Here is a 27,632-nt window from a genome sequence, read left to right as displayed (position 1 = left end):
TTGGCCGGCGGAAGTGACACAACCACCCTCCAGGCTTTAGTGGGTCGCCGGGCCCCTCCTCCTAGAGCGGCGGCCTTTTCCCGCGCGAGCTACCTCTGTTGCTTGGGCCACCAGCGGGGAAACATGGCGTCTGCTCTGGAGCAGTTTGTGAACAGTGTCCGACAGCTCTCAGCTCAAGGTGAGGCCTGGACCGCAGGGCTGGGCCGCTATGCCCTGGCGCCGGTGCGGAATTTGGGACCGCCCTCAGCTCTAGCCTCTTCTCTTGGACCTACTTAGGCTAGTGAGCAGCACTCCTCATGCTGTCGGACGCCGTAGTCCCTGCCTTGGCCTTCCCCTGTCTCGGGCCCTGGAGACTTTCCTTCCCCTCCCCCTTCCCCACGCCCCACCCCCGTTCAGGGCCCCAGCCACGGTGCGCCTCTTGACAGTTTGGGGGCGTGATTTCCGCTAGGAGCATTCCGGAGCGTCCATTGGTCCCTTGGCCATGACTGGTTTTCGGTGATTGGTTTAGCGTCCTATCCGTCCTGCCGGTCTAGCCACCCCCTGTGACCAGGCCTCTCTAGCGGCTGGAGGGGAGGGGATGGAATCTTTTCTAGGCTCCTTGGCTCGGAGGCTTGAGTCTTGGCTGGCCAGCAGCGCACGCTTGGAATCCTCCACCCCTATTTTAGTCGTACTGAGCTCTAAGGGAGCTTTCAGTAGTGGGACTCCATTTCTAGGGCGTATAGTTGTTGCTTTATTCCCCCCTTAATTTACATATCGTCTGGCCCATACATCTTCTCACTTGAACTCACATAATCTTGAGCCAGGAGAATGTGATCTCTCCCTAATAGAGTTACAGGAATTTAGTGGAGAAAACATGTAAAAATGCTTTTGACATCTGGAAATTCCGTGAGGTTAGGCTCATTTCTCCCATTTGTCAAAAAGAGGTATGAGGTGTGGCCGGGGAGTTGTCCACCTGACTCTTGTAAGGTTTAAATGATGCAACCATGCGAAATAAAATAGCAATTCTCGTTTTTCTTATTAATAATAGACTTAAGCTCACAGCACAGTTACATACCTGTGAGTGATTTTTTTTTCTTACATAAATCATACCATACCATACAAGCAGGATTAGTTAGAGTGAGCATCGTAGTGCGCTCCTTTAATCCCATAACTCTGGAGGCAGAGGTAAGTGGATCTCTTGAGTTCAAGGCCAGCCAGCACTAAATAATAAGACTTCATCTTTAAATAAGTTAATTAGGTGGGGCTGGAGAACAGCTCTCAGCATATACTATTTCAGAGCACCTGAGTTCAGTTCCTAGCATTGTTAGTGGACACCCAACCACTGGTAGCACCAGCTTCAAGGGATCCAAAACTCAGCATCCTCTTCAGTCTCCTTGGGCACCTTCACTTACATGTACATACCCACATATAGGTGCGGACACAAAATTAAAGTTACAGTTCAGTAGTACATACACATGGATTCCTATGTAGCTGTGGAAAGGAAAGTATATGTACTTTTTGTGAACTGAAAAGGAATCTGAGGCCATCATTAAATAGCAGAAAGCTGCTTAATAGTGTACACATCAGTGTCATCTGTGTGGCTAGTCACATGGTCAGTCATGGGGCACAGAGTATGGTGCGGGCAGAGAGAAGGCCTAAGTTGATGAGTGCAGGGAGGGGAGTCAGTGTGAAGACTAGAAGCACAGAAAGGAGAGCGTGCATTACTGAAGAGTGCAGTGGGGAGCTAGGAAAAGGCATGGCTAGACAACTAGAATCCACCTATTAAGTTGGCTCTGGAAACTGATCTCGAGTGTTCGGATTTCTTAAAGCCTTTGGTGTAATTTGAGTTTGCATAATATGAAGTGGGATTTGGAATAAAGATACATACCATTTAGCAGATATCCCAAGCAGTCCATACAAGAAGTGATAATGTTCCGAATTAAGAAATTAAGACAAGAAAGGGAAAGGAGTGGGCTGAGGAACTTAGGGCATTTCTTAAGTCCTGTTTGGTTATGAGAAAGACTGTGACAGTGGTAAGTAGACTTCTGGCTTTAGAAACTGCAGGTGCTTTCCGGGGACCAGAGGGAATTGGGAGGTCTAGTGTTTCCACTGACTGGTTTTGAGGCAGGGGCAAGTTATTTGTTCCTATCCTAGTCTTGGAGTAAGACAGGAAGTCTGGTTAGAGTTCTTTAGTTTGATTAGTTACCCTAACTGAATGCTAGTGTTCTGTTTTGCAGGGCAAATGACTCAGCTTTGTGAACTCATCAACAAGAGTGGAGAACTCCTTGCGAAGAACTTGTCCCACTTGGACACTGTGCTTGGGGCTTTAGATGTTCAAGAACACTCACTGGGTGTCCTAGCCGTTCTGTAAGGGACATTTCTTTTTCTTTTATAGGTTTGTGCTTGTTATAGTCTGTGTGTGTGTGTGTGTGTGTGTGTGTGTGTTCCAGAAAATTGTTGCTTATTATTATATTTTCAGTTCCATGTCTTTTGTTTGGAGACAGGATCTCTCTGTAGCCATGGCCCTCCTGGCTGACCGGAGAGAGAATCACCTGCCTCTGCTGAGTGCTGGCATTAAAGATGTGCACAACTGCACCTGACACCAGTTTTATCATGTTTTTGAAAGTTTTATTGATTTTTATGTGTAGGCGTATTTTGCTTGCATGTATCCATGTGTACCACATGCATTTCTGGTGTGCACAAAAGTCAGAAGAGGGTGTTGGATTCCCCTGAAACTGGGGTTATGGGTGGTTGTGAGCCACCATATGAGTACTGGGTCCCGATCCAGGCTCTGCAAGAGGAACAAGTTCTGTTAACTGCAGAGTGAATGTTCCAGCTTCCAATTTTACCATTTTGACCATTGTATGTGTGTATGTATAGATTTGAAATTTAAAAAATTTTTGTTGTTGTTTTTTAAGATAGCGTTTCTCCGTGTAGTCCTGAATCAGTAGTCTCTGGTTGTGAATCGGGCTGATTTAAAGTTTTTTTGTTTTGTTTTGTTTTGTTTTTTTTAATTTATACATTTATGTTGTAGGGGAGCCCTTAGAGGAAAGAAGAGGAGCTGAACTTAAAGGCAGCTGTGAGCCACCTACATGGGTGCTGGGAACTGAACTAAGGTCCTTTGCAAGAACAGCAATGTTGTTAATCTCTGAACCATCTTGCTCCTTGGAAATTTCTTTTAAAAAATAGCTAGGCATTATAATTTGCATTCTTCTCAATATTGTGTTCATGTGATCCAGAGGCTTGGCTGTGTTTTCTAACTTTGAAAGTAAATATGTAGAGTAATAGAGTAGGGTATGGTGAACTATCCTTAGTGATGTAGCTGCTTACAGCCTGGCACAGAGTCTCAAGTCTACTGTAACTGGAGTTTGTTGTAACAATGTCTCGAAGGATATGTTTCCCTGTAGTAGTGTGGAGCATGTAAATGGGTATGCTGTCATGACATTCAAAATAACAGATATCTGGCCCTAGTCAAACTAGGAGTTCTGAGACAAAAGTCTATTTTTTTTCTTACTGATATGAAAGAGCAGATAGTGTGTGTAGTTTATTATATACATATATGTCACATGAGATATATGTGAGAACATACTTTTTATATGTATTTGTTTGTGTCTACGTCCACTTGCAGAGGTCAGAGACAACTTGTGGGAATTGGTTCTTTCCTACCATGTGGGTTTCAGGGATCAATCTCAAGTCGTCAACCTTGGCCACAAGCACCTTTACCCTTTGAGCCAGCCCCCTAGTCAGAAAGCTTTTCTTTTTTCCCTTCTGAGACAGGGTTTCAGTATTCAACACAGGCCAGTCCTGGATTCACCATCTTCCTGCCTTAGCCTTCCTAATGGGAATGCCTGCAACCATGAAAACATTCGCTACTATGCAGTGTCTTACCATTGTGTGTTAGTTATATGCAGCTATCGTATGGAAAGAACCCAGAGCTTGTGTCTGAAGCCTCGTTTAGATCCATGCTCTTTCACTTACAGGATGTGGAGCCCTGCACTGATGCTTCTTTCAGTGTAAATCACAACACTTTGTTGATGGTTGTGAAATTGTTTCTGGCACATCTTTGTAATTACAAAATGAAAAGTGACATTAAGTAGTGCTGTGTAGGTCAGTAGTCCTCAACCTTCTTGATGTCACAACATTTAATACAGGTCCTCATGGTGTAGTGACCCCAACTATAATATTTTTATATTATAATATTTCATATTTCAGCTACTTCATAACTGTAATTTTGCTACTGTTATGAGTCGTAGTATTTTTGGAGACAGATTTGACAAAGGGTGGACGCCCACCAGTTGAGAACTGCTGGTGTAGATAGAAGAAAGTAGGTAAACTAAAAGATGGAACTAATTTCAGTAGTTACTGATTGAAGAGGTCACGTTTGCAGTGTTCAAGTGGTGGTAGCTTTTCCTCCTGAGATTCTCCACAAGCCCCTGAAAATGTCTCATGGGAGCTGGTGGCACTGTCTGGATGGGTCATCTTTGTGCTCCCTGTTACATCTGCCCCTCTCTTGTTTTGTCCGTCAGATAGTTCCTTCAGTATTCGAGGTAGCATCTTGAAACCAAGGTGCTGCCGTAGCCTCCCACCACACCCCACTCTCTTGGCCTTATTTGAGTGCATTCTATTCCAAACAGCAAAGCAACAGATTCTTCTTTTTTAAAAATGTTTGTTTTGATAGACAATAATGTATCAAAAATTTGTAGATTAAAAAAATGTTTATTTTGTTTGTAAATGGAGTTGCATATATGTCCCTTATGCAGAGACCTTAAAGGACAACTTTCTAGAATTGGTTTCCTTCCAACGTGTTACTCTTGGGGACCAAACTCAGGTTGTCTGGCTTGACTGCAAATGACTTTATCTGGTGAGAACTTCACCAGCCCTAAGCAACTGATTCTTAACTAAATAAATGTCCTGACCACACTGGGGCTAGAAGAAGAGGGAGAGAGAGGGGAGGGGTATGGGGAGAGGGAGAGAGAGGAGGAAGGGAAATGTGAAGGGGAAAATTTGGGAGGCAGAGGCAAGCGGGGTCTTTGTACATTCCAGGCTAGCCTGGTCTATATTAGTGAGTTCTAGGACACACAGGGCTATGTAAAGAGACTCTGTCTCAAGAACCAAAGAAGTTTTTTATTCTGAGTGTTGTCCTCTTTCAAGCATATTTTCCTTAACCTCTACATATGTCTTTGTTTTGTACTGTAAAGGGAAAAAGAAAAGAAAAAAGAAAAAAAAAAGACCAGGAATATTTGGTAGGCTCTAATACTTGTTTAAAAGATATTTTTTTTTATTGTGTATGAGTGTTTTGGCTGTATGTATATATGTATGTCTGTATGTATGTGTACCACATGCCTACTTGGTTCTGGTGGAGATCAAAATACTGCATCAGAGCTCCCTAAAAAATAAAGTTATAGTTAGAACCACCATATAGGTCCTGGGACTTGAACCCTGGTCTTCTTCAAGAGCAACAAGTGCTCTTAACCACTGAGCCATCCCTCCAGCCCTGTGGGAGTTCCTGTCACAGGAGGATGGATGTGAGGCTTAAGTTCGTATTGTTTACCGTGTGAGACATGAGGTTACTGACTCTTCTCTCCCCGTTCCAGGTTTGTAAAGTTTTCAATGCCCAGTGTTCCTGACTTCGAGACACTGTTCTCCCAGGTCCAGCTTTTCATCAGCACTTGTAATGGGGAGCACATTCGCTACGCAACAGATACATGTGAGCTAGTTTTATTTCCTCTTTCTGAATGTGTCTTCCTTTGCATTGTTTATGTTTTCAATATATTGTTATTGTTTTTGTTATTTTTTCATCTAGTTGCTGGGCTTTGCCATCAGCTAACAAATGCACTTGTGGAAAGAAAACAGGTAAGAAATATTCAAGTTATTCAAGTTTTGTTACAGTGCGTGTTTGACTGACAAACTAGTCTAGAAAAGGCTAAGTTCAGTTCTCAGCATCCTGATACCTAAGTATGTGTGCTTCCTTGAGAGCAGCCTTTGGCTACATGTGAGGCCCCCAGGAGGTGACTGGTAGCAATGGTTGTTTTGAAGCTGCAAGTCTGGGCTGGAGATACGGCTCGGGTAGAGCAGTTGCTGGGTATGTATGAAGTATTTGGTTCCATGCCCAGCACTGGAAGAAGAAGAAAAATAAAAAATTTTCTTGTGTTCTTGTGGTATAATGATGCTTTTTTGTTTGTTTTTTCCTTTTAGCTTTTAATTATGATGATTTCACCTTATAGAACACTGAAAGGGTCATATGATGGTATCTATGTGCTCTTGCTTAGATTCTCCCAGTGTTAGTGTTTCTTCCCTCCCACACGGTTGGAAAGTCGATTGTAGATATGTCCTCCTTGTCCTAAATACTCAGTGGGTGCTGCTTACATTCTTGTGTAAAGCACAGTGAAGATGGCCAGCATCTGGGAATGGATGTTGAGATAATGCTCCGTGAAATCACAGACTGGCAAGATGTGGCCAAGCAGATGATTGATGTTCTCTGTAGAAAGCAGACCTAGAGTGTCGGTGGATACGCTGATGTTTCTCTTTAGTTCTTTGTCAGCTGGAAAGGTTCTTAGACTTTCCTTTGGTGATGCTGACGCAAATTATAGTTTGTGTGTTTCTTTTTGATTGGAAAGTGAAAGGAAGGAGGCTAAAAGCAGGAGGAGCCTCTGTATTCTTAGCTAAATAACTTGGTAAAAGCTGTGGGGCTAAAGAAATGGTTCAGTGATTAAGAGTACTGGCTGAGGGCATTAGGCTCTCATAGGCATACATGCAGAACCCATATATATATCATATACCAGGAGGTATATGAGTTCAAGGTCATCTTTGGCTACATGTCTAGTTCAAGATTAAACTGGGCTTCATGATACCGTGTCTTGGAGGATGGGGGAGACTATGTCTCTTCCTGAGTATTGAGAGGAGAGCTTTTACCAGCCTCTTATTGAAAAAGCTGTCAGCCAAGTGTTGGTGGTACACACCTTTAATTCCAGCACTTCAGAGACAGAGGCAGGTGGATCTCTATGAGTTGGAGGCTAGCCTGGTCTACAGAGTGAGTTCTAGAACAGCCAAGCCTACGCAGAAAAACTTTCTCAGAGAACCCATTCCCAAAAGAAGAAAAAGCTATAAAGTTCTGTGGGTATTTTATAGCTTCATCTTCTGTTTATAATTTATAATCAGGAAACAGTTTGTTTATGATATGTGGTTAGAGATTCAGTGGCTATTTACTCTTTAGGGCTAATACTCACCTGTAAAAACATGCCAGCACCATTATCCACAAACCTAGCTTCTAAGCTACAGCACTAATTTGTGGTAAATGTTGCAGAAAAATTCTCTTTGTTTAATGATTAGAAAAGTACTCTAGTCTTATACATATGTATGCATGTGTGTGCACATGCAGTGTATGTGGAGGTCACAGGCTGACATTGGGTGTCGTTTTCATTTACTCTTTGCCTTGTTTTTGAGGCAGTCTCTGACAAACCTGGAAGTCTTTGGTTGTCTAGACCCAGTAGCCAGCAAGCCGGAGAGATCCTCTGCCTCTGGCTTTTCAGTCCTGGAATGCTGGGTGCACACTGCCACATCTGCTTTACATGGGTTCCGGGGACTGAACTCAGCTCCTGGTACTTAGATGGCAAGCACTCCACCAACTGAGCCGTCTCTCTAGCCTCAAGAAAGCAGTCCAGTTTATTATTTAGAGTATGATACTGAAATTATCAAGTATTCCAGGAAACATTAAAACATTGTGACTGAGTAGACACAGATATTTCCTGACATAGTATGGAAAGCTTATTGCTATGTAAGGAACCTATCAATTAGTGTTGTTTTTTATTTGTAAGTGACAACATAAGATCCAATGTGCTGCCAACTTTGAGAACTTATCTGAAAGAGATGTCATTTCTGACAGCCCCTTCGAGGAATTGGCATCCTTAAGCAAGCCATAGACAAGATGCAGATGAACACAAACCAGCTGACCTCAGTACATGCCGATCTCTGCCAGGTACGAAGCGGAAGTATGGGACTCGAGCTCAGAGCTGTGAGACTGCTCATGGGCTTGTTCAGCAGGGTAGTGGGGGAGGTGCCGTAGAGGCTGAGATGTGTAGCGTGGGGTTACAAAAGGAGCCTCATCATGGTCATGGTCATTTTTTATTTTATTTTATTTTATTTTTGAAATTTAAGTCATTTTCTGTTAAATAAAGTATGGTACTTAAGAGTAAAAACACAGGCAACATTTTATGTCTTAAAACATTTTCACTTATCTTATATTAAATAATTCAAAGTTCAAAAGACTGCCCAGAAGTGATGAGATGTGTGATGGTGTCCCCTTCACTGTTGCAAGAGGTGGTTCTCTTCAGAGAACACCCGTGTTGGTTCTTTCTTGTGCATTTATTCTCCAGATACTTTGCACATACAAGCAGCTACACACAAACACACAGACCCCTTTTCTTTTTTTCCTAAAGCCCACAAATCCCAATAATCTCTGACTTTCCCTGTATCTTACTTTCTTCTGTATAATGCATATCTTGGAGGTGAACCTGATCTATTATTACACTACACCGTTTTCTGTAGGTCAGACTGGAGCTATGCTGGAGTGTTTCCTGCTGTGGACTACCTTGGACGTCTTTTCCTTTTTCTTACATCATTCATCCTTCAAAGTGCTCTTATGACAGTGATAGCATATACTTTATTTTACTTCATTAATTCTGTTTGTTCGTTTGAGATACTGCCTTTCTACATAAATCCTAGCAGTCCTAGAACTCATTTAGATAGACCAGTCTGGCTTCAAACTCTCAGTGCTGGGATTAACAGTGTGCATACAGTATAAAAAGCCTGGTTATACCTGTTTTGTTTTTTTATTCGCTTTACATCCTGATCACTGCCATAATGCCTAATATTTTAAAATGGGCTATTGGGTGATTCTGCAGACATCTCCACTGTTACCGTGGTTTAGATACACACTTGTGTGCTTGCTTTTTGTACTTGCACACTTTTTTATATATTAACCTGAGAAAGAATTAATTAAAATAAATTTCTTCACTTTTGATCTAACCATCCTTGTCTGATTTTTATTTTTGTTTTTACTTTTTGGTTTTGCTTTTTTTTTTTTCCCCTAAGAGAGGATCTCTTTGTGTGTTTGTGTAGCCCTGACTGTTCTAAAACTGGCTCTGAAAATAAAGCTGGCCTAGAATGCAGAGTCAGCCTGTGTCAGTCAGCCTCCCATCTGTGGAACTAAAGGTGTTGTTGTTTCACTAATCCAGTGAATTGAAAGTGGACACTTGCTTACTTACCCAGAAACTCATGTGTGCTGGGTGGATACTGCACTGTATCTGTGGAGTTGTGGTTTTCAGTTCATCTGTCGTTGGCTCTGCCTTAGTGTTAGTTTTTATCCCTTTCTTAGTAGGATCTTACTCTGTAGCCCGGGCTGGTCTTGAATCGCAGCAACGTGCTTCAGTAGATGTGAGTGACCGTAGCCATCAGGAAATGCTCTTATTCTAGATGAAATAATGTGTTGATGTTTGTTATTAATCATTTGTGAAGCAAAACAGTATTATCTTAAAATTTTGACATCTGATTTTTTCCCTAAAACCTGCCATAGTGAAATGTATAGTGATTCAATACAAATTTTCTTATAGCTTTGTTTACTGGCGAAGTGCTTTAAACCTGCCCTTCCATATCTTGATGTGGATATGATGGATATCTGTAAAGAGAATGGAGCCTATGATGCAAAGCACTTCCTGTGCTACTATTACTATGGAGGGATGATCTACACGGGCCTGAAGAACTTTGAGAGAGCACTGTACTTCTATGAGCAGGTAAGCAGTTTTCTAAAGTTGTGTGGTTCAGTCACCTGGTGTTACTGACTTACACATACTAGGAGAGCTAAGGTCAGAAGACAGGCAGAGCCCTCATAATTGTACATAGGGTTGCAAAATGACAGTCACATTGGAAAAGAGTTTGATGGTTAAGATAAAACTCAAGGGCTGGAGAGATGGCTTAGCGGTTAAGAACACTGACTGCTCTTCCAGAGGTCCTGAGTTCAATTCCCAGCAACCACATGGTGGCTCACAACCATCTATAATGGGATCTGATGCCCTCTTGTGTGACTGAAAACAGCTACAGTATACTCACATAAATAAAATAAATAAATCTTTTTTAAAAAAAGATAAAACTCAAGATTTGGGGATACAGTTTAGTGAAAAGTGTTTACCTTATTTGTTCAGGGTCCTGGGTTGGATACCAACCCCAAAAAACAAACACAAAAACAACTTCAATATTAAGCATGTGGCCTAGCTATTTTACTCCTAAAATATATATTCAAGAGAAATAAAAAAAACACTGTCTACATAAAAACATGAAGAACCAAAAAGTAGGAATAACCCAGAATAATCATCGCCTGAAGAATGAATGGACAGGTCATTTTCTGCCATGTTGGGGGTGTGCTGACGTCAGGATTGGAGCACTTGTTAAGGTAAAGGAGTCAAACACAACAAATCACGTCTTTATGATGCCTTTTATACCAGGGTCAGAACAGACAATGCAAAGGCAGGAAATAGAGTATAATCCTGAGGTTCTGTGAACAAAGTAAAAAATGACGGCTTGTTCTGGAGGTTTCTTCCTGAGGGATGAGATGTTGTGGAGTAGGTAATGATGACAGTGTGGTGGAAGCCACCGAGTTCCATACTTTAGAGGTGAAAATTTTGTACTACGAGTTATATTTCAGTAAAGCTGCCACAAGCCTCAAATGTTGACATGCTCAGGAGCTCAGTAGGTTCTTAAGTTCCAGGGCAGCCATGGCCTATCCAGTAAGTGTTATATGCTACCCGGCAGGGGAGACATAACCACTGGTTTTCCCAGGGAACAGCTTCTTCATTGCAGCTAGAATAGGCTGACCTGTACGGTTTCCCTAACTGCAGGAAACTTGGCTGCATAATTTGTTGTTGTGGAGACTGTATACACACACACATACAACACACACACAGTTTTTACTTTTTAATCCTAGAAACCCACATAATGAAAGAGACAGCACTCCCACACGTGTGTTCTTTGACTCCAGTTATTCACTGGTGTATACACTGGTGCACACACACTGTAAATAAATAGATGTAGTGCATCTCAATAGCAGTGGACATTTAAGTCCTGTTGTTTTACAGTTGCAGTGATGCGTGTGGTCAGCTGACATTCCTGCTATGCTGGCCGAATCTTCACTCTCCGACTTCTCTTCCTCAGGCTATAACCACTCCTGCCATGGCCGTCAGCCATATCATGTTGGAGTCATATAAAAAGTATATTTTAGTGTCTTTGATATTACTTGGGAAAGTACAACAGCTGCCTAAATACACCTCTCAAATTGTGGGTAGATTTATTAAGGTAAGTTTTTAAAATAAAGCTAATTTTCTTACATTCTGTATTAATTTGTATGAAAAGACATTGTGACAATACAGTCTTGTAATTTTATTTTATGGTGACTTATCTCTCCCAGAAACTTCTGATTAGCAAATGTGTATGGATTATCTGAGGGGCGTCCAGAAGTGTGGGTTGGTCAGAATCTGTAGTAGCTCTGTTCTAGTCCGTGTACATTCTGTTTCCCTTGCTGGTAGTAGTAGTTCTCAGAAGCCCGTTTCCAGACTAAGGTGTTTAAGCTCTTGCAGGGGCTGGGGATATAGGTTTTATTTCTTTATTTAGTCAAAATACTGTAAACAGTTGTGATTTGATTGAACTTGAACTTACTCAAATGTTGGGCTGTCTTAAGTTCTACTTAACTCGTTCCCCCTGGCAGCCAAACTTTGAGACCACATTTAAAAAACAAAATGAGATTTGTTGTTGTTGTTGTTTTTAAGTGCATATAGAGAGGTCTGGGGAGATATTGTAGTTGATAAGTACTTGCTTGAGTTTGATTCCTAGAACCCATGTGAAAAGTTGAGCGAGGTGAAGACAACTGGATCCTGGGCTTCACTGACCTTAGGTGAATCCCAGGTCCTGGTGAGACATTCCATGTCAAAAACAAGTGGATGGAGCCAGGTGATGGTGGTGGTGGTGGTGGCGGCCAGCAGTGGTGGTAGCAGCAGCAGCAGCACTAGGGAGGCAGAGGCAGGCAAATCTGAGTTTAAGGCCAGCCTAGTCTACAGAGCAAATTTTAGGACAGCCAGGGCTACAAAGAAAAAAGCTGTCTCATGGGAAATGATGGACCTCTGGTATTTGGGTAATAAATGTTGGCTGGGGCATAGCACACTGTGGGGACATTATCTTATGATCAAGACTTTTCTCTTTAAGTTGAGCAGTTGCAAAGAGTTATCATAATAATGTAACTATCATAAAACTCAATGTTAAGACCCATGTGCAGTGGTGCTCATCTTTAACTGTAGAACTAAGGAGGCAGAGGCAGGCAGATCTCCATTAGCTTGAGTTCCAGGATAGCTGGTGCTCCACAGAGAGACCTGTCTCAAGAAAAGAGACAAAAAGGCCATCAGCACTATAGGAATGTAAGTCTTGTGTCATGTTTGTTGACAGATGGTCACCTGCACTTTGCCTGAGAGTTCTTTGTGGCTTTCAAGACTCTGTACTGCCTTGTCCCCTCGTGAGGGGGAAGACAGCTAAAAGTGCCCTGTGGAAAAGTGATGGGTGGGATCCATTTAGGGCAGCCATACTTGGAACACCATAGAATGCTACTGAGTTCTTGTGTCCCTGAGCAGACAGCAGACTTGCTGTAGGAGGAGAGCCTTTGCAGATTGAGTGTCTGCATAGGGCAGGCACTGCTCCTAAGAGTTAGTAAGCTTCAGTCATGTGGTTGTTAGGAAAAGACTAGTGAAGACGAGTGCGTTTGAATCCGTTTCTGCCTAATGGCAGTGCTCCAGACCTTTCAGTCCTTTGGCTCTGTGTTCAGATCCTGAAGGAAATAGCAGATTCTCCTATTGTACCTGGTAGGGATGTGTGGTGTGGCAAGGGGCACTTAGCAATAATGAAGATTTTGCCCTCATTTTTCTCATTTAACTTACCAGTACCAAAAAAAAAAAAAAAAAAAAAAAAACCAAAGATGTGTGTCTTCACTAAATTATTTTTATTTTTAATAAATTACTCCATACTGAATTCCTGTCCTTGGTCTTGAAAACTAGGCATTTGTATTGCGTAAAGTGTAGCTTTATGATAATGTGCAGTGTATTCTCTGAAAATCTACTGCTCTGATTTTTTTCTTACCTTAATCATTTAGCCTCTCAGCAACGCTTACCATGAGTTAGCACAAGTTTATTCAACCAACAACCCGTCCGAGCTCCGGAACCTGGTGAACAAGCACAGTGAGACCTTCACTCGAGATAACAACATGGGCCTGGTGAAGCAGTGCCTGTCGTCTCTGTATAAGAAGAACATTCAGAGGCTGACAAAGGTGAGCACGTGCTGCCCCAGGGGCTGCTCTGGCTCTTCTTGGACCTGGTGTGTCCCTTTCTTTTCCTCTTGAGCACAGAGGAAGCAGGTACAGGATAAAATGTGGCAGGGTTTCTACACTAAGAGAGAATCTGTTGCAGCTGGGTTCTTAGAAAGAGTTTGATTGATACCTTTTGGTCTTTTCAGGGCTAGAGCAGGGTATTTGAGAAGAGGAGCAGGTGAAGAGGAAGAAAGGTAGGCGATACGGCTGCACTGGGAGGCAGAGAGGCAGCCCTGGAGGGTGACCAGTTCCAAGTGGGAGTGCTGGGTGGCTAGTGATCTCTGGTCTGGAACTCTCAGGCTGTGCTGATGTCTGCGTAGACATAAGACGGACATTACCATGTAGGCCAGAGCTAGACAAGCCACGTGTACTTAAGTTGTAGGAGGTAAGGGAGTTTTTATTTACACAGGATCTTCCTATGTTGCCCAAGTGGACCTTAAACTCTCGCTCCTCCTGCCTTAGTGTCTAGAGTGCTAAGAGTTACAGGTCTGTGTCACCATGTCCTGCTCTTCATTTTTATGTTCAGGGTTTCTGATAGCAGTGCCTGCTGGGTCTGCTGGCATGTGCACGTAGTCCTAGCCACTGGGAGTGCAGATGCAGGAGGATTTCTTAAGGCTAGTCCAAGCAGTGTTATAAGACTCTGACTCAAGGAAAAAGAAAAGAAATATGCATTTTATTAAGTGTTTGAACTGTGAAATGAAACATATAAGTTAAAAGCCCTTGTTTAAAAAGTGTTTGCTGCAGGTAACAGGAATTTACTAAGAAAGCTTGTGTAGCATTTGACTTTTGGGTAAAGTGGCTGCTTGTGGCCTGGCAGTGACAGCTGGTGAGGTGATTAGGAGCCCGTTCCCAGGCTTCTGTTCACATTATCAGAGCTGGTGTAGGGAATGTAGGAGTGAAATCATGGTGTCGTCTGACGGCAGGAAGTGGTGGTGGATGCTAAAGAAGCAGAGGAGGGGGTTGTGTGGATGGAAATGGACAGGCCGTCGAAAACATGGGGTCTGCAGGAGGAGAGAGGACAGGGAACTCTCACTGACCAACAGGAGGAGTCCCTCCCAATAGTCTAGACTCTAGAAAGAATAAGGAACAGCTTCCTGACTCAAAAAGAAGCCAGCAAAGAATTAGTAAGAAGTCAGTTTATAAGGAAAATGAAGAATGAGACAAAGAAAAGCAACTCAGAAAAGGTCCATACCAAGCGTAACCTGTCGGCTAGACAAATCAACTTTAGAAATCTAATGTGGTTGGATATGGTAGCATATGCCTTTGATCCCAGCACTTGAAATACAGAGAGGTAAACAGATCTCTGAGTTCAAGGCCAGCCTAGTATACATAGAGTTCCAGGCTAGCCAGGGCTACGTAATGAGATACTGTCTCAAAGCAAAGAAGTCAATCTAATGTATGCAGGCATTGCTATGAAAATCATCAGCCATAGTTGAGTATTTTCAAATAGTTACCAGCTTGTACTTTCCAGCTGGCATGTGCTTTGTAGTTTAGATAGGATAGGATAATCTAGAACAAAATAAGCACACAAATGGAAAAATAAAATTATAAAAAATAGAAGTTTTAAGGAAGAAGAATTTGAACAAATAAACAGGGTGCTAAAGTGATGTGGCCAGAGCTGAGGAAGCGGCTTATTCATTGTGTCCAGGGCCTGCATACGTCAGCTCATGGCACATCAGAACATGCAGAGCTTATGAGCACTGTTGAGGGCATCTAGAGAAGACCACCATAAAGTGAGGTATGCAGGGCAGTGTTTCACCCAATGGGTAAGTCTCTCCTGGTGATAGCTACACTTGGCCAACATCAGGTCCTAGTGCCAGAGTGATAGTAGCAGAAGAGAAAGAAGGTTCTAGCCACATGAAGCCTCTTCCTAACTAGCAAATCAGAAACAAGTTGTTGATAGAAGCCTCAGCAAATAAACTGTGTATTAATGTTTGGGATGGGATCTCTGTCTCTAAGTGGCTAGGTACAGGGGCTGTTGAGTTGGGAGTTTTATTGCCTCATCCATTGTAGAGGGGTTACTTTCTGTCATTACTTTCTGGACATTAGTTGGTTGGTTATTTTTTGAGACAAAGTCTCACTGTGTAACCCTTTATGGCCTAGAACTTGCCTATCAAGCCAGGCTAGCCTTGAACTCACAGAGATCCGTCTGTCTCATCCTCCCAAGTGATGGGATTAAAGGTGCATTCAACCATGTCTGGCTGGACATTGGATTTTAGATTCCTCTCTTGTCTCTTCTGTGTGTGTTTGGGAAGATAGTCATTTGTAATCATCATGCTGTTCTCATCTATTTCCTTAGTGTGTCCTGAACCTCTTTTCCACGGCAACCTCAGCCTATGTCACAGATACTTAATTGCAACCACTCTCTCACTAGCCCCAGTGGAGATGGAGTCTTTGTATAGTTTTACTTACATTTTCCTAATGATGTTAGAATGAGCATTTTCTCTATGATGAATGTGCTTTTGGTTTCCTTTTCAACACTTAAATAGCCCTTGATCTTCTGACTTCTGAACTTAGATCTGTTTCTTACTTATGAAAATGCTGTGTGTGTTTGTGTGTGCCTGAGTACCTCTGTGTAAAGCAGAGAACAGTATGTGGGAACCAGTTGTCTCCCTCCACCATTAGTGCGCAGGGATTGAGCTTGGGTTGTCAGACTGGCTGCCAGCCCTTGTACTCCGTGAACCGTCTTGTTAGCAGCAGGTCATTTTCATGAAAGAAAATCTTATTTTATGTAGCAATGGACAGAATGCTGAACACATTCAGCTCATACCTGTTTTTCATTTCTACATGTGATTAATTTACTTCTGACTTTCAGACCTTTTTAACACTATCATTACAAGATATGGCAAGTCGTGTGCAGTTATCTGGACCCCAGGAGGCAGAAAAATATGTTCTACACATGGTAAGTGTAGTTTAAAATTAAGTAGTAATTTTTTTTATTTTTATAAAAGCGGTGTTCATTTGAGAAAAGAGTTGTTTTTGTCTTTTGTTTTTTTAAGATTTATTTATGTATGAGTATAGTGTTGCTGTCTTCAGACACACCAGAAGAGGGTGTCAGATCCCATTACAGATAGTTGTGAGCCACCATGTGGTTGCTGGGAATTGAACTAAGGACCTCTGGAAGAATAGTCAGTGCTCTTAACCACTAAGCCATCCCTCCAGCTCCAAATAAGACGTTTTTAAAAAGTAAATATTCAGTGTCAATCACTGTTGACATTTTGGTCTATTTCCTTACAGTTAGATTTTTTCAGGCATGGCTGCATTGCTACATGGAAGTGTATGAGACTTGTAACTTTATAAAAAAGAGAAAAGGATCATTCAGCTCACATTTTAGGTCCATTATGGGGTGGTCTTATTGGTCTAGCCTTTGGTGAGGGTGGCACATCATGAAAGGAACATTCATAGGAGCAAACCAGAAGAGAAAGACGGGGGTCCCACAGTTCTCTTCAGAGATACACCCAGTATCCTCCCAATGGCCTCACCTCCTAATGTCTTCTCTAGAAATAGTTCCACCTTATAGATAAAGCTCTCAGTCACAGGGACGTCTAGAGGACACTCAAACAGTTAAACGTACTTGTGTGATATACAGCACAGTTGTATGTAGTTTACTTAGTATATTTAATTCACTTGAAATATCCCTAAAATATTTCACATAAGCAAAGCATAAAGTAGTGCTGTTATGTTGATCTGTGATGGGATCTTTCTACTACTCAGGTATGGATGCTGAAACAACCCTCAACATCAAGAAAGTCTTCCCTCCCCAACCCACCCCACCCCCAAATTGTACCTGAACCACTGTGCTCTGATGTTGTTGACTTAATTCTGAGTCAAGTTGTGAACTTCCCTGTGGAGCAGCACTGGCAGAGTTCGGGATGAGCTCACTGACACCAGCTGAGAGCATAGAGGCTTAGGGCTAGAGCTCTTACCCAGTGGTTAAGATCTGAGTTCAGTTCTCAAAACGTGTTTGGCACCTCATACTGCCTGTCACTAGCTGGCTCCTGAGGGTACCTGAGCACACATGCACACACTTACACAGACATAGACAAAAGTCAACCTTTAAAAGGAAGACTTAGCAGCACACCAGCCCCTGGTGTGCTTGGTGAGGCAAGGTTCCTAAGCTACCACTTCACTAGGTAATGTGCATAAGGTACTTACTAGGCATCCCATTACACACATTGTCTTTCTTTTTACATTATTAAACTTGTATGTGGATGCTTTGCCTGCATGTATATCTGTGTACATGCAATGCCCCTGGAAGCCAGATGAGGACTTGAGTCCCCTTGGATTGGAGTTATATCATTGTGAGTCATCGTGTGGTTGCTGGGTATTAAACCTGGGTTTTCTGGAAGAACAGACAGTTCTCTTAGTCTCTGAACCATTGCATCAACCCCCACCACACACATTTTCAAAAGATGCCGACATCCTTGAGGAGGCAAAAATGTATTTGCTTCCACCACCTAGCAAGAGGGTTCAGTGATAGCCTGACTGTCAGCAGCTTGTTTAGTTATGTTTATTTTGAGCTTTATATAAATGGTGTACAAAGCATGCTTTTTAAGATCCATGAATATAGATATATTTGTAGGTGGTGCATTTTCAGATTAGTGTTACAGTGTATCTTTCTATCCTAACTATATGGCCATTGAGTTGGTTTCTATTCTGGTTGTTACAAGAAGGGCTGTTATGGTGAACCGTGGTCCAGATATAGTTTGAGTCTGCAATGACATGCATGGTGAGAGAACTCTGAATTCTAACTTGCATGCTTTGGGTTGGAGCTGCTATCTCATTAACACTGTTTACTCTCCCTTCTGAGACAAGAAACAGCCATTTTAGGTAGTTCAGTTCCATTGCTCACAAGTGGGCCAAACATTAGTCACACTGCAAAATCTGGGCAGAGTGGCTTTTGCAATCCTAGCGATCGGGAGCATGAAGCTTGAAGGTTTTGTGTGTGAGTGGCGCTTTTGACTACTTGGCATCTATAATAATGCATAGCATGTAGCATTTAGGAAACACTGGATAAATAGATAACACTTAAAATTTATATGTAATTGAGCTGGAGAGATGGCTCAGAGATTAAAAGGACTTGCTCTTGCAAAGGACCTAGGTTTGAGTCCTATTACGCACATGGTGGCTCACAGCCATCTGTAACTCTAGTTCAGTGGGTTACCCTCATTTTGTTTTTCAAGTAGCCAGGCCTGTAATTCCAGATCTCAGTGTCTGAGGCAGAAGGGTCACAAGTTTGAGGTATGTCTGCCCACCACAACAAGACTTAGGCATTGTTTTGGGGCCTTTGGTCTAAATTTTCATGGTTTCCCATCTTTCTATTTTTTTCTTTTTGTTTTTAGATAGAAGATGGAGAAATTTTTGCAAGTATTAACCAGAAGGATGGTATGGTCAGTTTTCATGATAATCCTGAAAAATATAATAACCCAGCCATGCTTCATAACATTGATCAAGAGGTAAGCATATTGCTTGGTTTGGGCATCTTTGACAGGTGATTGCGATGCTGTTTTGAAATGCTCTGGTGCGCCAGGATAGCCTGTTTATCAGTAGTTCCCAACCTGAACACCGAAGGGTCTGCTGTAAACTCTTCTACATTGATTGGGTGGCTAAACTAAATGGGAGATTAGATTTCCCAAGTAGATTACCAAAACCTACTTTTAACTCCAAAACCATTCAAAGGATCTTGTATTTTACCTGTGATTTACAACTGCCAGTGTGTGGACCTGTTTCTGTGCGTGTCCAGGTGGAAGAGCAGAAGGCACCTCCCATGTCAGCAGCACCGATGTCCTGGGCATCTAGGGGGCTGCTGTGTGAGCAAATAGCCCACAGCCTGTGTGTGTGTTGCTTTGGGTTCTGGGAATGAGCTGGTTCATCTAGACAGTATGTTTCTTACTTTGAAGGAAAGAAATAAATGTAGTCATGTGAAATAAACAAAAAGCTATGTGTGGTTGCTTGTTGGTTCGAGCCTGGTGCTTGGGAGGCATATGATTGAATCCGAGGCCAGCTCAAGGTAGCAAGACCAGTAAAAACACCAGAACCAACAGCAAAATGCCCAGGATAGGGCTGGAGAGGTGGCTCAGCAGTTAAAAACACTGGCTGCTCATCCAGAGGTTCTGGGGTTTAGTTGCCAGCACACATAAGGCAGCTCACAACCATCTGTAAGCCTAGTTCTGGGGGATCTGATGCCCTCTTCTGACTTCTCCAGGTACTGCACACACATGGTTCATTTGGTGCCCTTTAAGTACTCATACATGTTTGTTTTAAATCCCAGGAATCCTAAGAAAATAACTCATGGTAATATAGAATGCATTCCCTACATTACTTTCTTGTGGTTTGGAAAAAAGTAAAACTTTATTATTACTCCTTTTTTATAATTTGTGGATATCGAAATGTCACCTAAAGTGATGCCTTAGTAGGGGACTGGGAAAATGGCTCAGTGGGTAAAGCATGTGCTGCCAGGCCTGAGGACCTGAGTTCAGTTCTTGGAACCTCCATGGTGGAAAGAGGGAGCCTGACGCCTTCAAGTTTTCGCCTGTCCTCCACGTGCTGTGTTTGCATCTGCGTGTCTGTGTCAGAGGGGAGAGCTAATGGGATTGACTGTCCGCATTGTTTCAACTCTGGGGTATTATGCAGTACACAAAATCCCCTTTTTTGTTTGTTTTGGGTTACAGGGTGGGTGAGGCAAGATTTTTCAGTGTAGATTAGAGATACACATGTAGCTCTTCGAGTGCTGGGATTACAGGTGTGTGCCACTACCTCCTGGCTCATGTATTTACTCTTGAATCCAAATATTTTTGACTTCATAACCCCTTAGCCAAGGGGTTTTAGATCAGTGACTACGTTCCTAACCTCCCCACCCTCAGTATTCAGTTACAGATGTGGGTGACCAAAGGGTATTGCTAACCATGGTTATGGCTCTTGCACAGATGCTAAAATGCATAGAACTGGATGAGCGACTGAAGGCCATGGACCAGGAGATTACAGTGAACCCCCAGTTTGTTCAAAAGGTAAACAGGGTTCTCATTTGAAATGGGTGGAGGAGGAAGGACATTATATCAGGCACAAGAACCTGGTTTCATTTGTTAAATGCAAAGTTTTTGAAAACCAGTACCCATAAATTCATAGAAATACCTTTTAAAATATGTTCAGGCACTGCCTTTAAGTATGCTTAGGGAATGCCACATTGTCTGAGGTTATTCTGTGGCAGCTTTCCTGAAGTACTGGGTAGCTGGCGTGCTGCTTTCACAAGAGTCCAGTTGATAGAGTTGATCACAAACATGACACTTTACTTTCTCCTTCACAGAGCATGGGTTCACAAGAAGATGACTCAGGAAACAAACCCTCCAGTTACTCTTGAAACTAACTTCGATCCTGAGGTAACAGCCTCGGCCTGGTGAGGATGAACAAGGCAGCAGGAAGTACCATGCTGGTTCCATGCCGGTTCCTCCTGGACATTCAGAAATTCAGTTTTAACATCTTCAGTCCTATTGCTTTCAGAAAACCATTCTCTGCAAAGAAAGAAAGAAAATCCTACTTTAGAGTCTGTTGTGGATTTATTTATCCTCAGATTATTGGTATTGCATTAAAGTTACCTTTTTGTTTTAATCCCTTGAATGTGAATGTGTGTTCTCCCACTTTTTTTCCTTTCTGCAAAGGTTTTAATGATTCATTTTATTGTGACTAGAAATGGTTGGCTGGGAGACGGGGGTCTACACTAATGTACTAGCATCTTCTGCTGTGGTGGTTGTAAAGTGTGAGGCGCTGTTGGCTCTTCCCTGATGTGCATAGTTTCTGTCATCTTGAGGCTTTCTTCCTTTTCTAATTTTCTTTCTATTTTGGTTCTTCGAGACAGGGTTTCTCTGTATAGCCCTGGCTATCCTAGAATTCACTGTATAGGTCAAACTGGCATTGAAAACTCTGACTTTGCAGAGATTTTTAGATTTTGTTCCTAGCCCCATTATGCTTGGGACCAGAAGTCACTGAGCTGGCTAGCTCTACAGTAGGGACATTGGTGAAGTGTGGTCAGATTAAAGTGCATTAACTTTGGTGCTGGGCGGGGATGGCCCAAAGGGTGAGAGCCAGCATAAGGACTTAAGCTTGACTCCCATGTACCCATGTACAAGGCTGGACATTGCTGTGTTCTGCAACTGCAGCAAAGACAAGTGGGTCCCACTGTGGTTGTCACTGGCCAACCAGCTTAGCCAAAATGGAGAACTTTTGGTTCAGCCAAAGGCCTTAAGAAAAAGGTGGAAAGCAATGGAGGAGATACTCAGTCTTCGTGTGGCCTCCACATGCATCCACACGGGCACATACGTGCAACACACAAATTTAGTCTTTTAAAAAAGTTTCTTAGACTAGTGAGGTGGCTCAGCAGATAGCACTGTGTAGCCTGACTATAGATAGTTCTTTGGCTTTAATTCCCACAGACAAGGGGAGGAAAAGACCTGCCTCTGCAAAGTCGCCCTCACCCCACTAGCACTGTGGCAGGTGCCTGCCTACACATGCCGTATGATAATACGTTTTTAAAAACAGACCATGTTAGTCTCGGTATTAACTCTTGGGTTTGTACAGAAGTAATACTAATAAATATCATATAGGTTTGGTTATATAAATGTATTCTCTAATGAAAGGTACAGTAATTTTTTTAAGGACTGTGGTGCAGCTCAGTGATAGAACATTCACCTAGCTTGGATAAAGCCCTGGATTACATCCCTAGCACTAAACACACCATTTTCTTTAAAAATGCCTATCAGGCCATGGGTCTGACTCGGTAAAAGGGTACTTCTGGAGGAGCCTGTTGAGTTCAAACCACAGGCTGCACATAGTGAAAGGAGAGAGCAGACTACTGTAGCTTGTCCTGTGACATTTGTATCTGCACGCTGTCAGGTACTCTACCCACCAAATGTCCTAAGTTCTCTCTTTCTCACTACCATGTGTTCTGAGACAGGGTCTCATATGTTGCCCTGGCTGTCCAGGAGATGCCATGTAAGCCTTAATGACCTTGAACACACACATCTTGCCTCTGCCTCCTACATTGAAGGATTAAGGCTGTGTGTCACTACACCTGGCTCACTAGTATTCTTCCCAAGCTGTGTGGCAAGTGACACCGTTGTATGTATTTGTTTACTTATTTTTAGCCCTGAGTATGGAACCCCAAGGCCTCCCCAAAGCTAGTCAAGCACCCTAACACTGAGCTACACCCCAGACCACATTTCATTATTTTAAGAAACTCAGGGCCAGTAAAAAGGCTCAGCAGGTTAAAGCATTTGCTACCAAGTCTCATTACCTTCAAACCCACATGGAAGAGAGAGAGAGAACTGACATTGTTCTCTTGACCTGTGCATGCATGCTGTGATGCTGTGTTACATGTGTGTGCGTGTGCATGCTCACACATACATACACATGCATGCATACATACACGCACACACACAGTAAATAAATGTGGATTTGGGTTTTGTTTTTAAGGAAATCTTTGAACTGGCGGGATGCCTATGTATGTAAGCTACCAACGCTGATAACCTGAGTCCAGTCTCAAACCCACATGGTGGAAGGAGAGAACATATTCGCTGACACACTCACACTGTGGCATTCTTAAAGAATTATTTTATGTGTATCAGTACACTGTAGCCGTCTTCAAACACATCAAAAGAGGGTATCAGATTCCATTACAGATGGTTGTGAACCACCATGTAGTTGCTGGGAATTGAACTCAGGACCTCTGGAAGAATAGTCAGTGCTCTTAAACACAGAGCCACCTCTCCAGCCCTAAATGAAACTCTTAAACTTTCAAATTCTAGTAATGTGAATCCATACTGGCAGGTTCTCTGGATGTGATAAGCCAGCAGTGACTCCTGTGGACTCAGAGTCTCTTCCATTAGTACTGCTTGTAGCTAGCACCTCTTTGGCTTGTGTATACCTGTGTTTTGGAAAGAGGACATTTAAAGGAAATTTTTTTGTTTGTGTAGGGAATTAAGAACTTGGGGGTTTGTCTTGGGTTTTTTTTTTTTTTTTTTTTTTTTTTTTTTTTTTTTTTTTTTTTTGTTGCTGCTGCTGCTGCTGTTGTTTTTTGTTTTGTTGTTGTGTTTTTGTCATTTTTAAATGGTGTTCTGCCTGTGTGAGGGTGTCAGATACCCTGGAACTGGGACAGTTGTGAGCAGTCAGGAGGGTGCTGGGAATTGAACCTGGTCCTCTGGAAAAGCAGCCAGTTCTCCTAACTGCTGAGCATCTCTCCAGCCCCCCTTGAGGCCTTCCCCTGGTGTTACTTTCTTTCCCAATACCTGGTTACGGGTTGTACAATTTTTGTTCCTCTCCTAACTCCAGCTCCTTTGGCCAACTTGATGGTCCACAGGTTTCCTGCCTTGTTCACCTGTAAAAGCATTTAGATGGCTTCTGAGGTTTTACCTGTCATGACTTTGGAGCACTATCGGGCCCATTTAAATGCACTCATTGTTAAGATGGCCTTAACTGTCCTTCAGGGTAATTTTCTGCAGTAGATCCTTCATAAACATGTTGACAAATGAGTGTCTGCAGCATTTATGTGGTGCCAGAGGTTGGCAAGTTTATACTTAGGGATTTAGAGGTGTTGCTGATGTCTAAGAGAGGTTCATTGGTGGAACTACCAGTTATCTGGGGAGTTTCGACAGTTTGTCTCTCCATGGTAATCTCAAACATTAAAAGTTTAGATTAGAACCACTCATAAATTGCCCTCAGAATCCATTTGCATTACATTTGTGTTTCTATTTGGATTTGTGCCAAATGAAGCAATTAAGGAGCCAGACTTTGATTAAAAGTTACAGGAACTGCAGGGCCTGGTAGAAGGTTGTAACCTGGTATACAGGCGGCTGCGCAGGGTGAGGCAGAAGGATCACGAGCACAGGGTCAACCCGAGTAATTTAATGTGACCCTGTCTTAAAAAGTAAAAAGTGGGTTGAGGTGTAACTCATTGGTTACATTTGCCTACTACGTATTCTGCCCTGAGCCCCATTGCTTAAGACCCATAAGTGAATATGCTTGGTTCAGTTTGAAAAGTATTGGCATTAAGTATTCTCTAAGAAATCGTTGGAGTGGGGGAGCTGGAAAAATGGCTCAGGAGTTAGGAGCACTTGCTGTTCTTGCAGAAGACCTGGGTTTGATTCCCAGCATTGACAGGGCAGCTCACAACCACCCAACTCCAACTGCATAGGATCCAAGACCTTCCTTTAGCTTCTGTGGGCTCCAGGCATGCACTTAGTACATACACATACATGTGGGCAGGCAAACACTCATACACATGCAAAAAATTATTTTAAATCACCTTCATAGAACTGGTGACTGAACCAGTGGTGCAGAGGACAGCAGTGACCCGGCTGGAATGGATTTTACTGAAATGGCCAGTAATATCCCTTCTCTGTCATCATGGAAATAAGGATGATGTGAATATAGCAGTAGCTTCCACAAACAAATCCAGAATGGCAAACCCCAGAATTAAATTTACAGGACTTAAAAAAAAAGAAAAATCATGTCAAACTGTCAGTAACAAGCTAATAATGCTTGACAGACAGTGGGACTGGAGTGCACAGCTCTTACCTAGTTCGGATTTGTTCCTGGAGCATAAGGAACACCTGCTACTAAGAGGAAAATGAGGGAAAGAAGATCACCAAAATAGTTAAACATTTCAGCATAAAACCAGCTGTGACCATTAGGTTTAGTGTGTAGAAAGCTTTATACTTCTTTACTTATTCGTACAGAGGTGACTGACTCCGTCATAAATTCTCCTTGATGTCTCTTTCTTTTCTTCCTTCCTTTCTCTCCTGCAGCTCTTGAGTCCCATCAGTCTCCCCTGAGTCCTGGAGATTCTCTCTTCCCTACTCCCAGTTTGTAGCCCAAACAAATCTAAAGGTCCCACCCACTTCAGTCTATCTGCCTAGCTAGCCATTGGCTGTTGACTCTTTATTGATTGAGCAATAATGAACTGGGAACAAGGACCTTCCGCGTTTGGACACTCAGATTCCCGATTTTGAGGGCCAGATTAATTCAAAGCATTGGAACCAATCTCCAACAGATCGGGCTGCTGGACAGCTAGCTCTGTTACTGCAGTAGCAACAACTGTACAAAGATGTGGCTTAGCAACCAGAAACAGACAAACCGGAGAGACCTGTGGGCCTGACTGAATTTCAGGCAACTTTCAGAGGGCTGGGGTTCTCCCCCCACCCTACTGGGTTTGATAGCTCTTTTCTGATTGGTCCTCTATCCACCTCATTTGCATATCCACATTTAACTAATTAGGCCTATCATGCATCCTGGAGTCCTATAAATTAAGATAGTCAGAGCCTGGCCCAGATGTCTATTCTCTTCAGACAACTGACAACTTCAGGGTCCAGCTCCCCGCTGGTTCACCCATCAAAAAAGCAACTTGAGAACTGTATGCAAAAGAACCACAGGTTTCACCATAAAGGGAATGAGACAGTTTACTCTGGAGCCATTTTGAGTGGCCTGGGAATAGATTTAGGTTGCCCCAAATTAAATATTTCCATGTGTAAGCATTTTTATAGTTTTTGTGTTTTATTTCTGATTGTTTGTTTTCTTCGAGACAGTGTTTCTCTGTGTAGCCCAGGCTGGCCTTGAACTCAGAGATCTGCCTGCTTCTGCTTCCCAAGTGGTGATAAAGGCATGTGCCACCCCTGCCTAGCTCAGATTTTATAGTTTTACAGAAGAAAGTCATAAGTCACAGCAAGTTTAAATACATTGGTGGGTACCTCAGGCAGGTACAACTAAATGAGGGATCTTTCTTGTAGGCCCAAGATGCTACACGGTGAACTTTTGAGTTGGTGAGTTAGTACACCCCACAAGGCCCTTTCTATTTGTTCTGACACGGATGTAGGCAAGGAATGGCTGTTCCAGAGGGTACCAGAGGGCTAAAACTAGCTCAAGATAAGGCAGCTAGTTGTTGGATCTGAAACATTCCAGTCTATTCACTGGTACTGACATTCTAATCAGCCAACATGTCTCCGAAGACAAGCTCCTTTTGAGTTGGGAAGTCTCCTATGGCTGAGGCTTCTGTGGAGAGCTTGCTTCAGTTAGGGGACTCATTCCCACCTCAGCCTCCAAGGCTTCTCAATAGCTACAAAAAGGAATCACAGTAGCTGTCTAGCCTTAGAGACCTGGGAGAGCCAATGGGGAGATACACACTCCTCTTGTCCCCTCACTGACCTCCAGACTCACTCTGTAATGACTGCCTTTGGTGAGCTGCCCAAATCCTCCGGTTGCTTTCCAGAATAACGGTTCTCAGAGCCATAGTCAGAGCTGACCTGGTTCTTCATAACATCACACTGCTATGGTCAGTTCCAACCGGTTTCACTTATATCCTGAGTGGCAATCTGTTCAAAGCTCTTTTGTCCCGTTTAAGATCGCTAACCCCTAGTTGACACGTATCTGCTTTCTTATACTGCTGTCTGCTTACTCTGTTCTTGGAGGAGGGTGGAGAAGAGCCTTGTTGAAGACTGGTGACGGTCTCCACCGCGGGATCACTCACCGTATCAGGAATAACTGGACTGTTAAAAACAATATCTAACACTTTTAACTCTACCCTGCACTCCTTAATCTTTACCAGGCAAAACTTACAAAACACAAGTTTGCAATTTTTTTTCTTTTTTCTTTTCCTTTCGCTTCCTCTCCAACAAAATATAAAAGCTTCGTGCAATATAAAGAAATCAGATCCCTGTGGTTTGAAAAACAAATAGATACCAACTACTTCTACTCATCTGAAGCTTCCCCGCTTCCTGATAACCACACTCTGGGCATCCTCCTGTACCGCCAGCCCCGTGCACAGCAGAGACTGCTCCTGCGTACAGCCAGCGGCATTATTTATAGGGTCAAGCCTTATTCTCATCTGTCTTCAAGGGCCCATGGTATGCACTAATAGCGTTAAAATTAATTTTTAGTAGCTAAACAATATTCCATCCTCACCCCCAAGCTGGGAACCAGACCCAGGACCTAGAGAAAATAAAGAAACCCACAATCCATGAACTGTTTTGAAGGCTAGTTTGGCTCAGACCGAGACTAAGCGCCGCACATGCGCAGTCCTGCTTTGCTCTGTAGCCCTCCTCCCTCCCAGGGTCTGTCCGCACCTTCCACTTCTCTTGAAGGGGAGACTCTGTTTCCGATCGGCAACTTAACCGGCGGGGAGTGGAACCACAAGAACTCACAGAACCGAGAGGAAATGCTTCCATTTTATTTTCCTCTTTTGTAGGGACAAGGGCATGGGCCGACTAATTCTCTCTGA

At 42.9% G+C, this 27,632-nt stretch overlaps 1 protein-coding gene across 1 annotated transcript; it reads left to right on the top strand.

Annotated features, from left to right (window-relative positions):
• The first annotated feature begins 25 nt into the window (after nucleotides 1-25).
• COPS3 (COP9 signalosome subunit 3) lies at nucleotides 26-20,977 on the top strand. The gene is made up of 12 exons (XM_080922238.1): nucleotides 26-178; nucleotides 2,217-2,346; nucleotides 5,574-5,686; nucleotides 5,783-5,832; nucleotides 7,862-7,954; nucleotides 9,588-9,767; nucleotides 11,182-11,322; nucleotides 13,160-13,333; nucleotides 16,188-16,274; nucleotides 18,715-18,828; nucleotides 20,299-20,379; nucleotides 20,676-20,977. The coding sequence occupies exons 1-12, from the start codon at nucleotides 124-126 to the stop codon at nucleotides 20,727-20,729; spliced, it is 1,272 nt and encodes a 423-aa protein (XP_080778364.1). The 5' UTR covers nucleotides 26-123; the 3' UTR covers nucleotides 20,730-20,977.
• Nucleotides 20,978-27,632: the final 6,655 nt, after the last annotated feature.

This window comes from Micromys minutus, assembly GCF_963924665.1.
Source record: "Micromys minutus genome assembly, chromosome: 10".
In the NCBI taxonomy this organism is placed as follows: Eukaryota; Metazoa; Chordata; class Mammalia; order Rodentia; family Muridae; genus Micromys; species Micromys minutus.
Note: the sequence above shows the minus strand (reverse complement) of the source record. Positions and strands in the feature narration are given on the sequence as shown.